The sequence below is a fragment of the Triplophysa dalaica genome, chromosome 7, assembly GCF_015846415.1.
Source record: "Triplophysa dalaica isolate WHDGS20190420 chromosome 7, ASM1584641v1, whole genome shotgun sequence".
Classification (NCBI taxonomy): Eukaryota; Metazoa; Chordata; class Actinopteri; order Cypriniformes; family Nemacheilidae; genus Triplophysa; species Triplophysa dalaica.
In genome coordinates, this window is record NC_079548.1 from 4393921 (window position 1) to 4407688 (window position 13768).

At 40.2% G+C, this 13768-nt stretch overlaps 1 protein-coding gene across 1 annotated transcript; it reads right to left on the minus strand.

Annotated features, from left to right (window-relative positions):
* Positions 1-1028: 1028 nt before the first annotated feature.
* ccnf (cyclin F) lies at positions 1029-13452 on the minus strand. Its single transcript, XM_056752101.1, has 17 exons — positions 13250-13452; positions 12068-12222; positions 11837-11943; positions 11602-11669; positions 11280-11476; positions 11047-11100; positions 10750-10854; positions 10572-10649; positions 9083-9231; positions 8836-9000; positions 8625-8748; positions 8363-8543; positions 6241-6328; positions 4537-4636; positions 4325-4458; positions 4035-4207; positions 1029-2715 (listed from the first exon to the last, which is right to left on the minus strand). The coding sequence occupies exons 1-17, from the start codon at positions 13260-13262 to the stop codon at positions 2279-2281; spliced, it is 2328 nt and encodes a 775-aa protein (XP_056608079.1). The 5' UTR covers positions 13263-13452; the 3' UTR covers positions 1029-2278.
* Positions 13453-13768: the final 316 nt, after the last annotated feature.

Below are 13768 nucleotides of genomic sequence, written 5' to 3' on the forward strand. Positions count from 1 at the left end.
TGGGCGGTTGCTCTCGATCACGTGGTCGATGCGTTGCTTGCTGTCAAAGTCCCTTTGCTGAAAATTTGCGTTCGGCTGCGCAGACCGACCGGCTGTTTAATTGAAGTACCGCGAGAGATGCGCGAAAGCTAAGAAACGGTCTGCTCTCGCGGTACTTCGATGTCGGCGCGGTTTTAAGTCTCCGCAGGTGGCGGCCATATTTGCAAAGACGGACTTGATACTTCAGCTAAACAAGACTTTTGTCCTATCTACTTGAATGGGGGAAGACGAATATTTCTAATATCGCTTATTTAGGTCACAATACAATAACATGTTTCCGATCAACGTTTAAACCTTATTCCAACTGCACCATTCATTTAGCTTATAAAGCTTAAATTACGCTGAAATACCTTCTTACAAATAGCTCCAGTTTCTGCGCATGCGCAACGATTGAAAGTCGTCATTATCCTTCATTAGGTATTTTTTAGTGGACGGCGGGACTTTCTTTGCTAAAAACGTACTTTCCAGACTAATGTAATACGATTGTAAAATCTCTGTTTTGCTATAATAGACCTATAAATGTTTAAAAAAATAAACATATATATTTATATAATGTAAATTAATGCATTTGATTTTGAATGGAAATTAATTTTGAAAAAATAATGACGTGCATTATATCATTTATAATAATCCCTGCAAATCTGTGCATTGATAAAACCGTTCATGTGGGATTTCATGGTGATTTTAAGTGAAGACCATTATATTATACACAAAAAATGCCCACAGAAAGACTCTAATCAGGTGTTTTGGGTGTTATTTGTTATAAAATATGTTACCTATTACTTTGAAAACTCAGCATTATATGGCTGATAATGTTAAATTTACACAAAAGTAAATTTTGCAGGTGTTTTCACCTAAACTCAATAAGCGGTGTAAAACTGTAAATGTAGTAGATATTATTGAAAGTGGTTACAAAAATAGGATCTCAAATAAAATACACATTACCAACCATGTGCACAAAAATAATGCTAAAGCAGGCAAATTGTACTACTGCATTGATTTATTTCGGCTTTCAGTATATAACATGCATTCTTTTTCAAGTTCACACGGCCTTTCACAGTTTCATACATTTATTTATTTACAGTTATGAACAGAATATTTACAGTCGCAGTCCTTAGTGATGTTCGATATACAGTACCAACAAGACCTGAAATAATAACTTAATGCTTTTAGTGTCATAACCTCAAACGCAAGTATTGTGCACCGATAATACCAGGATTAACACTTGTTTAACACTGACACAAATATACGTATGGTTGATTGTTCAAGCATATTAAAACAAAGCATCATTTATGCTTTCCAGCATCGGGTCATGAAAGTGCTCCGAAAAAGCACGTCATAGGATCACATTCGTCAGCTGTTGCATTGGATCTGTTTTAAAAAGTTAAAAGAAAATTCATACAGATTTACTGTATCGGTTTCACAGGTCAGACAGTGGTATTGCAAAACAGCGAGATGTTTGCAGAAACGAGGAGATAATGGACGCGTGGCCACTGGCACCTACGGCAAGTGCTAGCTATGCTAGCAAGAACAAAAACAAACTTTGGCATAAACACAACAAAGCAAATACAAAAATACTGGAGTACTTGGGTCCAGTTTACGATAAATAATATACAAGAGAAAATGTATCCATGCCCTGAAATGACAGCGTAAACAAACCTTTTCTGATTGGACAGTGCATATTGTGTGGAACACCTTCATGAATTGAAGTGGAGCTTGTTGTCTCCATAGCTGCATGAACCTTTGTAAAAAAAATATTCAAGGAAATCATCTCCAAGAGCGAAAAACAATATATCAAACGTATGAAATTGCCCTTGCTTCTCTGGTAACTGGGCATAGATTGTTGTAAACAGTCATACTTTCCGAGTATTTGTGAAATGTTTAAAAAGAACACAACCTAGTCAAAACAATGACAGCTCCAGTGATTTGTAACACATTTGAGGATTTGCACACGTTGCGTGTCAACAGCAACATTCTGAGAGAAAGTGTGCCCACCGTAGGGGCAAGAGAAATGCATTATGGGAGAAAAGCGATGGTTGTACTTCTATCAAAGCTTTATATTTAAAGCTCACAAAAGGACATCTCGACCGCCGATGGCGAAATCCTCGCCGGTGTTCCTCTGAGATAAAGAATATCAGCACCCGAGGAGAAAAGTGCACCTGGAAGGAGCCCTGGAAGTGTTGCGTTGCGGCACAACAGCTTCCTTATCAGCTGTCAGTCAAAGTTGGCTCGCCGACTTCTATAAGCTGAGGAAAGCCACCTCGTCAGCGTCCTCGAGTTCCCCCCCGCTGTGCGCGGCCGTGTTTTTCCGCTTCACCTGTCGGCGGGTCCGCTGTGAGGGTGGCAGAAGCAGACTGAAGCCGGTGGAGGTAGAACTGTGGGGCTGGGCAGACGGCGAGAGGGGGTGGGGAACCAAAGAGGCGGAGATGGATGGGCTGGGGGCGCTTTGGATGGAGGAGTAGCCGGAGCTGTGGAGGTCAGTACAAACGGGACATGATGAACAGGAGGAGGAGGACAGGTGCCGTAGCCAGGGTCTGCTGCGACTGCTGCCGCCATGTGTTGCCTCTTCATTGTTATTTTCTTCACAAAGGCTGTCGTCACTAGAGAGCTCGCAACAATGATGCCGTCTGTCAGCGGTCTCAACGGGCACCTCCATCTGCACCTCCATGACTGACACTGCAGGGAAACAATAGTGAAACAATGATAAGGGTCATACATCAAACAACTCAAAAACTTTTTTTGAGAAAGGCATAATGACGTAAGCATTTCAGATTTCGGTCAAAAAGCAGAATATCGTGAGCAGGAATGGATTTTAACTGGCTGTCAATGCTTTCCTGTACATTAGTTTAAAAATGTTCATAAAGGGACAGTTCACCCAAAAATGTATCTGTTATCTGTTCTGTTATCATCGAGTACATTTAAATGCACAAAATAAATGGATATCTATCAAAAATCTGCTTATTTAATTTTTTTAAATACAAAAGGAGTAATTTTTTGTTCTGTTGAACACAAAATGAGATATTTTGAAGAAATGGGGAAAACAAACAGTTCTGGGAACCTTTGACTACCACTCAATTTTTCCCACAATGGTAGTCAATCATAAAATTCCTAACATTGTTCCAAATATCGTTCTTTTTGTTCACTGTTCACCAGAACAAAGTAATTTATAAAGGTTTGAAGGTTGATTAATTGATGACAGAATTTTCTTTTTTGTGTCCTTAAAAGTGATCTCAACTATGGCTGCGTCCAAATACCACCACTTGTGGTCTTGGCCACTTGAGAGCACATGCACGCGAAAGGAAGTCAGAATGCAATTGTGTCCAATGCTAAAGGGCAGTGTGCTTAACACAATAAACCTACACTAGCTAAAATAACGCTTCAGAGGGGTATTAAGGCCAAGCATATCCCATCATGCATCATGCTCTGGATAAGAATCATGAGACTATTTGCACGGGTCTCATGAGATGTTGCGGAAAGCTTTCCAGTTAATGTTATACAACTACTTTTTAAGGTTATATCTTTATTTATTCTATGTTTGGCGTTTTTCTTTTGTTTTTGTTTTTAATACAATACAAATAAAGCGCTATAAAAATAAATCTGACTTGACTATATAATTACATATAATTTATTAGTGAAACTTAGTGTTGCATATTTTATTGACGAAAACTCCAGAGTTATGTATTTTGTAAACCTGCTTTTTATCTCATAATTAGAAACACTGCATTAACGTTATATTTTTGCACTTGCTAAGTGTATCCCATCGGGTTAGAAATGCTTAATGGTCACTTGGGATCTTCAAACCCACAAGAACATTACGGCCAAAAACAGGAAATAGGTCATGTGAACGTAGTCAAGTGCACAGACCACAAGTGGGGGTATACGGACGCAGCCTATATCATATACTTGTGGAGTCAATTCTCCTAAATTTGACAATTCTTAAAACTTTATATATATATCATTTTTGGTGCAAGAGTTGAAAAACGCATCTCACTCACATTCTCCATCCTTCTCTCCCTCGCTCTCCCGGTCACCTTCATAGCCGGACAAGGAAGTGTCCAAGCTCCAGTCGAGGATGTCCCCCAGCAGCATCTCCTCCTGACTGGACAGCTCAGCGGTGGGCGTGGCCAGGAAGCTGCCTCTGTGTGCCTGCATGTCATCCTCTCTCCTCCTGTTAAACCACAGAGAAGTTAAGAAAAACCAACATGTCAAACATAGAAAACTAAGAAATGTCACTTTTTTTAACAGGAAAGTTATAACAGGAAATTAATTTGTTAGCATTTCTAACCTCTTGCTGTTACTGGCAGGAGAGGAGAGAAATGTGTGAAATTCTGTCAGCTGGCTGCTAGCGGCAGGAACATCCACCTGCGGCTCTACCTCTGGGACCTCAAACACCTGACAGAGCTCTTTGAAACCCATCACCTGGTGATGAACACACACAGTTCAGCTGCTATATCTCAGGCAAACATATCAGACCATAAGAGACTCAACAATACTCACTGCGTCTTTGCTGATCTGGTGGTACAAGTCGTCTTCAAACCTCTGCTTGACACCGGTCAGAGACGTGTGTCTGTAGTCTTTGGGCACCTCTTGACCGAAGCTTTCAACAAAATGAAAATATGTCAATAGATGACGGATAACGGAAAACTTAAAACGGACGCAATTGGAATGTTTTATTTCAAGACTGCAGATGGATGGGTTATAGCAGTGAATAAAAAGAGGTCACTGAAGAGTGATGGAGGTCAACTCGCTTGACTGACACTATTCATGATCACGGACCCTCCTGACCCTTTAACACTGCTGTTTAACACCATTAAAAGGAACAAGGCTATTTTTGTCTTGAAAACCCATAGTAGGGAAATCATTATACAGTCATAATAAATAAGTATGAGACATTTCACATTTCTTCAAGATAAACTCGCTTGGGTTTGAACTGGAACAGATCTACTTTGTTTATTCTCTCGTACACTTGAAGACGAGTGCCTGAAGGTGTTATAATCGACACGAAGCGCTGAGACCTCGGCTATTCAAACCCGGGAGAGCAGTTCATTTATTATCTTATTAACACAACAACCAGCACCTGGATAAACATTCCTGCTTCCATGCCAACAAAGACAAGTCTGATATCACACGAGTGCCGATGAGCAAGTGTGTGAAAAACAAGTGAGAAAACAGATTAACTTAAATCTATTGTTGAGATCCCCTATGTAAACCAACATAAGTGTGATCATTGAACATAAACAACTCCATCATCACAAATAAAAATACCTTAAATCTTTAATTTTTATATATTTTTTATAAAGTATGACTAGGGTATTACTAGAGATGCAACGACTATAGATTTTGTTGGTAAGATTTTAGTCTGAGGAATATTAACGGTTGTAGGATTATGACGGTTATTAACCATACATTAATTTCTACATTTCTACTGGCCCTGACGACAAAAAAAAAAATTGTACTTGCCCGCCACAAAAAGTTATAAATAAGTAATAATGTCTAGTTATTAGTATATTTTTTACCTATGCAATCTTAATTCATTAGCTAATAATACCATCAAACTATTACAAAAAGTACAAAAACAGAATAAAGGAGTGAAACGTAAAATAACACTTCATAGTCTTCACAGTATACTGAAATATAGATCATTAAACCATATTAAAATTATTAAAGTTGATCAGTCAAGACCAGCGAGTCCATTTTGTCTTTGTTTTTTTTGTTGTTTGATGAGCATTAAAACAGATAAATGTATTATGCTGCTGTCACTTTAAGAGCTAGCGCGCACACAGATCACATGCTTTTTGTTCTAGGAATGCAAACCGTTATGGGCATTCTTCCAAATATTGTGTGGTCATTGAACACTCTCCATCATCACGAATAACAATAAACTTAAGACTCTTATTTAATATTTTTTGATAATTGACTAGACGTCATATTTTGTCTGTCATTGTAAAGAACGTGGGAATCCAAGCAGTTCTGGCACACTACTGACTAGTAGGAATAAAAACTACTGGTGATTAATGGAACCCCAATACAGTGGATTCCCAGATTCTTAAAAATATATTTTTGTGTTCAACAGAAAAAAAGAAATTTATAAAGATTTGGAAGAACTTGAGGGTGACTTTCCATGTTTGGATTTTTTTGCGAAACCCAGACAATCACTTAAATCACAACTAAAAGCACTCCAAAACTGACATGGACACATACCACTTGATGTAAAGGGATAAAGCACATGAGACCAGATCATTTTTGGAGAAACCCGTGTTCTCCTCCAGCTGGACAGGCCACACAGGAACTGTTGAGAAAAAAGAAAATCTATTCAGGTCAACCAAAATCCGTTTACGGAAGTCATGCGGCCACTCGTCCAGCAATGTGTGCAACGCCTCTGGGCAGCTATTTATGTCATACCAACCCTATCTACTTGAAATGGGGAAGGCATTTATTCCTCAAATCTCTAGCGTAATCACAAATAAAAAGCACATTTCCGATCAATAATTTAACAAGACACGAACTATCTCATACCTTTGGTTGCTAAGCTTAAATTGTTTGGAAAAAATTAAACAAATAAATCACCCTTTTCAATGTCGCTTTATCTAGGGCGCCTGCGCACAGGCTGGCAAGCGTCTCACGAGAGCCCCACCCCAGAAAATCTTCAGTCTTAACTGACAGACGATTGGGTCATTTTAATGGAAGACTGGTCTTCCTTTATTAAAGCGGCCATATTGAGCGTTGAATTCGTCGCCATTCATTGTAACGGCGATTGCGCATCTTGCTAATATTAAAGGGGTCATATGGGTTGAATTACGTTTTTGTATTTGAAGTGTTATAAGTAGCCCATGCATGTATTAGACACGCAAAATCGCAAAAATGAAAGTGTCGGAACAAAGGATGCATTCTATCGAAAGTGAATGCTCACCCAGACCTGCCTGAAACGCCTCGTGTAACGACACCCCCACAAATCTACGTCAGTTTGTGGTATGATTTGACTAAAACTGCCCAAGTGTATACGCAAGTAAGACAGGTGTACCCGTCAGTACAATTGTTTTGAGTCCTGATGTTCAAATTATGGTAAGAGGCGTTACATTTCCATCACACTCTTGCAGAATTTGACCAATCACTACACACTGGTTAATTATAGCACATCTCGCTTTTCAGAGCGATGAGCTTTGTAAAAAATCTGTGCGTTACAGAGAGGCGAGACAGAGAGGAGATACAAACATGCACGGTATGTGGAAAATACAGCGTTTTTGTGTATACACTAGGGATGCAACAATACTCAATAAAATATTGAACCATTCGGTACGACGTCTTTGGTTCAATATGTGCAAGTGAATTGCGGTTTTCTGGTTTGCGTTTAATTTTACTGTGAACTGGTTTTGTCCGTGTTTGACTGTATGCAGAGATAGAGAAACGCATACCCAATAAAGCTATAGCGAGTGGTGATCGGGCGGTGAAGCGAGACTGCGCTTGCAACACGGGAAGCAATGTGCTGTTGTCAAGTATAATGTGGACGAACAGACGCGAATAAAGAGGCTTTATTGTATGCCCGTTGTACTAAAGTGATAATGTCCAAATTTGGCACATCAAGATGTTTTTTTACACTGCATACGAAAGCAGCACGTTCGCGTTGCTCTCGGCACATGCAGCAAGACCGTCTCTTCTAGCACCATGCCAAAGTCCGTTTAACGAAGCTCATGCCACTCTGAAGCCTTTCGGACAGCTATTAACTTCTTAGCAAAAGCGCCTCCAAGCAGATATTTAGGATTGCATTTCTTCTAATTTATTGCTTTGGCAGTGATGCACCTTGTTAATATATTATCTTTGGCCTTTCCCATTGAGCACACCTTTACTTCGATTACGGCAATCGCAAGTTTTGCATTACGTCATTTTATTTACTCTGATGCACTAAACCACTTCAAGAAGCTTATTTTACTGGCGTGTTGATGAACAGTAAACCAAAATCTGCTGTGAGAAAAAGATAAGAAAAAAGTCAAGTAAAATAAAGAGCATTTCAGTAAAACATCTTTTGTTCTTCTTAAGTTTTTACTGTTCCTGTCACACAAGCATAAAAGAATCAAAAAACACTTCAATGTGCCGAAGCCATCAGAACCGAACCGAAAATTGTGGGCCATAAACAGAGTTCTGTATTGAACCGTGGGTGAGCTGTATTGTTGCATCACTAATATACACATTGCGTTACATCTAAGACGAATGATTATATTCGTTTTTGCCGTGTAATATGACCCCTATAATGTCTTTGGGTCAACGTCCTCCTCCTAACACAATATGGATGAATTTTTGTCTTTGGACATGTTGTATGTGATCGTACCGTAGTTGTGTAGTGCTCTGGTGAGCAGCAGGATGGCGCTGGCGAGTCGGGCCGGACCAGGGAGTGTGAGAGGAGAGCAGAGGAGAGAGAGTTCACAGATGTAGCTGTAGAGATGAGAAGAGCGCCGCTCTACAGGCAGCAGCGAGAGCAACACCGTCCCATAATCCAGTACTCTAGGAGTCTAAATAACACAAGTGGTTAGGCATAAAACACTTCACAATCATTTCAAAAAATTCACCAAGATTGGATTCCTGTAACCAACCTGTATCTTTCCGTCTAGCACAGCGATGACCTCTCCCATCATCCGCACCAAATCTTCATACTGGTACGTGTTATCGGTAAGCCACACGGCCTCGCGGATGGTCAGAATCTCTTTACTGATATATCTGTGGAGACCAATAGTTTCAGTCAGGGACAAAAAGACATTAAAAACCAAGCTCTCTCTTTCACAAGTGCTGTGCGTACTAGCTCACCGAGTGCTGATGACCATGCAGGCGATACCTAGCAGCTGAAGTTGGGCCTTTGGCACTGTGCGCAGAGCCAGATAGCGGTCAACACACCCGACGGTCAAATGAAGAACCTGACTGGAGAAGTCCTTCATTGTTGCCACCTCAACTAACCAGTCCACCAGAATATACCTAAAACCACATGACGATGGTCAGAAAAACGAATAAAGAAAATTCACCCCGCAAGACATTTTAAACAGAAGGACCTCTGTACCTCTTTGTGGTGATGTCCTTCCCCTGCAAAAGTTGAGATTGTGATGGAGGTGCCAGTCCGGAGTTGAAGAACTGGGACACGAGTTCAGCACAAGCACGAGGCTCCAGGCCCAGAGGGTTCGCCGTGCCACACGATTTAGCAAACGACAGCTGGAACGTCACAACACACAGTCGACATTAAAAAAAACAAAGCCCACAATGAGTAAAACAATCATTAACACAAATGCTTTAAATGTGACATCACTTTTCATTTCAACCTCCATCTGCACATAGCTCGTTACAATGACAAAAAAACATCCAAGTATTAGTAGAGACAGAGACAGCAGGAATGACACGGCAAACATGAGCTTTTCTATTGTGGCTTCACACAACATTGGCCATATGACAAAATTTAATAGAGATGGATGTTTGGAGGTGATTTTAGTAATAACACGGCCACCTCGTGTCATTTTAGAAAAAGACTGAAAATCTACAGAATTTTAGCTTTCAGCAAAATAGTTTCTGATTGTCATAATACCTTATTCATGCGGGAGTTTTTGGTTCTTGAAATACCACAAAAAAGACTCTGGTAATGTCAGCCAAAAAAAGTTTGATTTGTGACTTAAATATTATTATAATATAATAATATTATTATATAATAACATGCACCGAAAATTGTTCAGAATGAGCAGGAATGTGTAATAAAGGGGTCATATGGCATGTATGTGTGTTTTTCTTTGACTCTGGTGCGTTGCCCATGCATGTATTAGACACGTTAAATTGCAAAAATGTAAGTGTCGGAACGAAAGATGCATCCTATCTAAAAGCGAATGCTTACCCAGACCTGCCTGAAACGCCTTGTGTAAAAACCACAACCCCACAAATCGACGTCAGTTTGTGGTATTATTTGACTAAGATCGTCCAAATGTACACAAGTAAGGCGGGCGTACCTGTCAGTACAATTGCTTTCGAACCTGATGTTCCAAATATGGTGAGAAGCGTTACATTTCCGCCACACTCTTTCAGAATTTGACCAATCACTACGCACTGGTTTACTGGCCAATCATAGCTCACCTTGCTTTTCAGAGCCATGATCTTTGTAAAAAATCAGCTTGTTTCAGGGAAGTGCACTGAAGTGAACGCGCACCATAGACTAACAAGACGGAGGAGAATATTGATTCAAATCGTTATTTTGGTTTGTTTTCACAGATAAAGTATTGTCGTCGCTTCAAAAAATTTCAATTGAGCCACTATGAGCCGGTGGACCAATTTAACGATGTCTTTAGCTCTATTCCTTGACAACAACTATAACCATGATGTCTATGAGGAGGCCTTGAAATCTCTCAGATGTCACCTAAATATCTTTATTTGTGCTTCGAAAACGCTGGGAGGTCTTAAAACATGTTGAACGTCATGTGGATGAGTAAAAAATAACCCAATTTTGATTTTGAGATGAACTTTTCCTTTAAGCAACAACACAAATCTATTTAAAAACATTTGTTCCCAGTCACCTGAGCTTGCCAGCATCCTTTGGCAGCATAGTCTCGGAGTTTCCGCACACACTGAAGATACCTGCCGGGGTCGGCCGTCTGAGGGGAAACAGTCAGTTAAAGGAAACCAGTGATCACCACCGATCGACGTACAGTAAAAACAGAGGATTGTTATCGTTCGCTTTGAAGAATCTCTTACCGACGCTTCTCGGTTCAGTTCCCACAGCAGATACGAACTGTGCACGTTACCGCAACGCGCGGACTCCTCCAGCATGGCCCCGGCCTCAGCACGCTTCTCCTCATCCTGCGAGGGAAAAGGATTTGTGAGTTCAACGCCTGCTGATCTAAGTGTCATTTTTTATTTCTGAGCCCTCGAAAGCAATCCATTTTGAGGGCATGTCTGAACTTTAATGAAGAAGTGCTTCCTAAATGACCTCGAGCTACGATTCAGAGGAGAATTAATATTAAAAAACAACACTTGAGTTTCGAGACTCACATCAAACAGCTGAAGGACTCTAGCCAGGCAGTGCAGCAACATTCCCTTTTGGCCCTTAAAAAAAGAGAGAAAAGAAACATCAGAATTAAACATGATTTTTGATTTGAGGTGAATCGTACAAAAACATATGCTTGTTCCATAAAAAGGCCTAAAAACGTGCGCTTTCAGAACAACATACAATAGAGAACGACAGATTTCAACTGCCTTGAAATGTGGTCAGTTTGGGACCTTACCGGGTTGGTGTCACATTCCTCTTTGAGGCGGTCGAACACCACGGCCTTACAGCAGCCCCCTGACATGGACCACGGCGGGCGGATGAAGACCCAGACAAAAGGGTCCGACATGGGAGACCTGAGACTCTCGGCCAGGCTGAAGAACCGGGATGCCCTCCGGCCACACAGATCAGCTCGACCGTCTTCACAAAGTGACGCTGCACAGATCAGATCACAGTGATCAATCAACAAGACAATTCATCAGAATCAGACAATTCGTCATTAATCAATAGTATAGAAGAAACACATCACAGGAACAATGAAGATGAGTGTCTAAACTTACGTCCTTCATTGTACAAATACGCAATTCCTAGTTTCACAGCAGCCTCGAAGTTTCCTTTCTCTGCAGCTCTGGAGATCACGGAGAGAAAAGCGATGAGAACAAAATTCACCACAAACAATTCGCCTTCATTTCCAATTCAGACCGAAGAACTCCCTCAAAAGAATGAGTATTAATTGTTATAATATATTGAAGAGCAATGTGTTTGCAGGTTTAAAGTGAGTTTAAAACATCTTACCGCTCAAAAAGCCAAATAGTATCAAGGGCCGGCCAGCGGTCCTTGAAGCTCACTCGCGCCCAGACGCTCGAGTTACTATCGATGATATCGCGAAGATGAGAATGTACCTGCGGAATCACATCACAGATCCTCAAACAGCTGATCTACAGCATCCCATATCAATGTAACGTATATGCATTATAAAAATATACGATCGTGGAGAAGGTTGGATGTTTGTGCGTCTCGACTCACAGCTCTGACGGCGAGCAGATCTTCAGCAGAGAGGCACTGAAGAATGGACAGCAGCAGCTCTTCTGGAAGAGACAGCAGCGTCACGGCAGACGCCCGCTTTCGAACCCGCTTCCGCACAGGGATGGAGAAACATTTGGCACATCGGCAGTGGAGCGCTAGAGAGGGAAGAAGAAAAACGATTCATATGAAGAAGAATCTGTTGCATATTATTGAAATATACATGGGAAAAGCCAATGAACTTCTATTATAAAATAAATAAAAATCAAGCAATCTGGTGAAAAACTAATTGGTCAGGCAGATTGTAAATGGTTATGTGCCCATTTATGATTATAGTGAATAAAACTAATGATACATCAAATACCAGAAACTCCTTTACACTGGACTTAGTTCCTTATTAGTGGATACCAGGAAAGACTAAATAAAAAAGTTTATGAATATTGGGGGCATTACATTTCAATCATTTGGTCAATAACCACCTGACTTTCTCTAGACCATTAAAGAAGCTCATATTGCTCATTTCAAATGGTAAATAAATACCATGGTACTGCACAAACCGCAATAATTAATCATAACTTTATTCTTAAAATTGGTTTTACATGCACTTGTTAGCACACTGTTAACATGTTATCTTTGAAAGAAATGGTAAAGCCATGGGACCATATTCAAAAACCACGGTGGATGCTTTACTACAAACGTTACATCTAGGTCCATTTGGACATATTTAAAAGATAAATACATCAAAACATATTCAGAAATATAACCTCTGACAATAAAATAACTTGTTTTTTAGTTTCTGAAGGCAGTTTTTGGGCACTCTTTGATCATTAGCTCTCAGTTTTCCCTCCTTATTGATGAAGAGTCGTGGCAGACATCATAACCGACCTCTGGTGAAGTTACATCTTGTGTGTTTAAATCAGCAAAAATAGACTCATTCATACATTAATAGATTAACAGACATGTGTGCTTATAATGTTTTTCAAGGATAAACTTCCTTAAGGGTTAGCAACAGATTTATGTCTTAATGCTTGAGAATAGCGCTAATAGTTAAGAACATTTATCTCTTGTTATAATAAAACACAAAGATACACGTCTAGATTACAACATATAACGTTATAGAAGAAAATTATGAGTTAGGTTACATTTAAAACAGAGTGTAAAGTGAGATTAAAGTTAGTTCCTTACCGCCCTCTTTCATTTCAATGGAAGCTCAGAGAAGTCTGTTTGAAGCGATGATATGAACAGTAAACTAAATAGATGATTAAATTCGATAATATTTGATAAGAGTGTTACTATGATATATTTTGCGGGCTAACTTATTAAGTTCCTGTTAACTAATAGTGTTGAACTGTTTAAAACACAACCCTCCTCAGATTCAACCATGCAACTTTCTCTAAACCCCTCCCCCAGCACTTGCTCCGCCTTGCGCGGACAGTTTAAACATCAACTCGCTCGGCTCATTGGTCAACAGTCGGATACGCCCATCGGATTCACTGCCGCGCTGCGATTGGTGTTCGCGTAAAACTCGACAAGCGATTGGCTCGTATTTCTAAACAGACGAAAGTCGTCGTTTCATTGGCGGGCTGGATGCTATTTCGAATTACGCGCTTACGCTCTTGTTCGACAGGATTGGTTTAAAATCGTCGCGTTGTGAATTATGGGAAATTAAGTGTTATAACTGCGCTACGTCACAATTTGTATGTT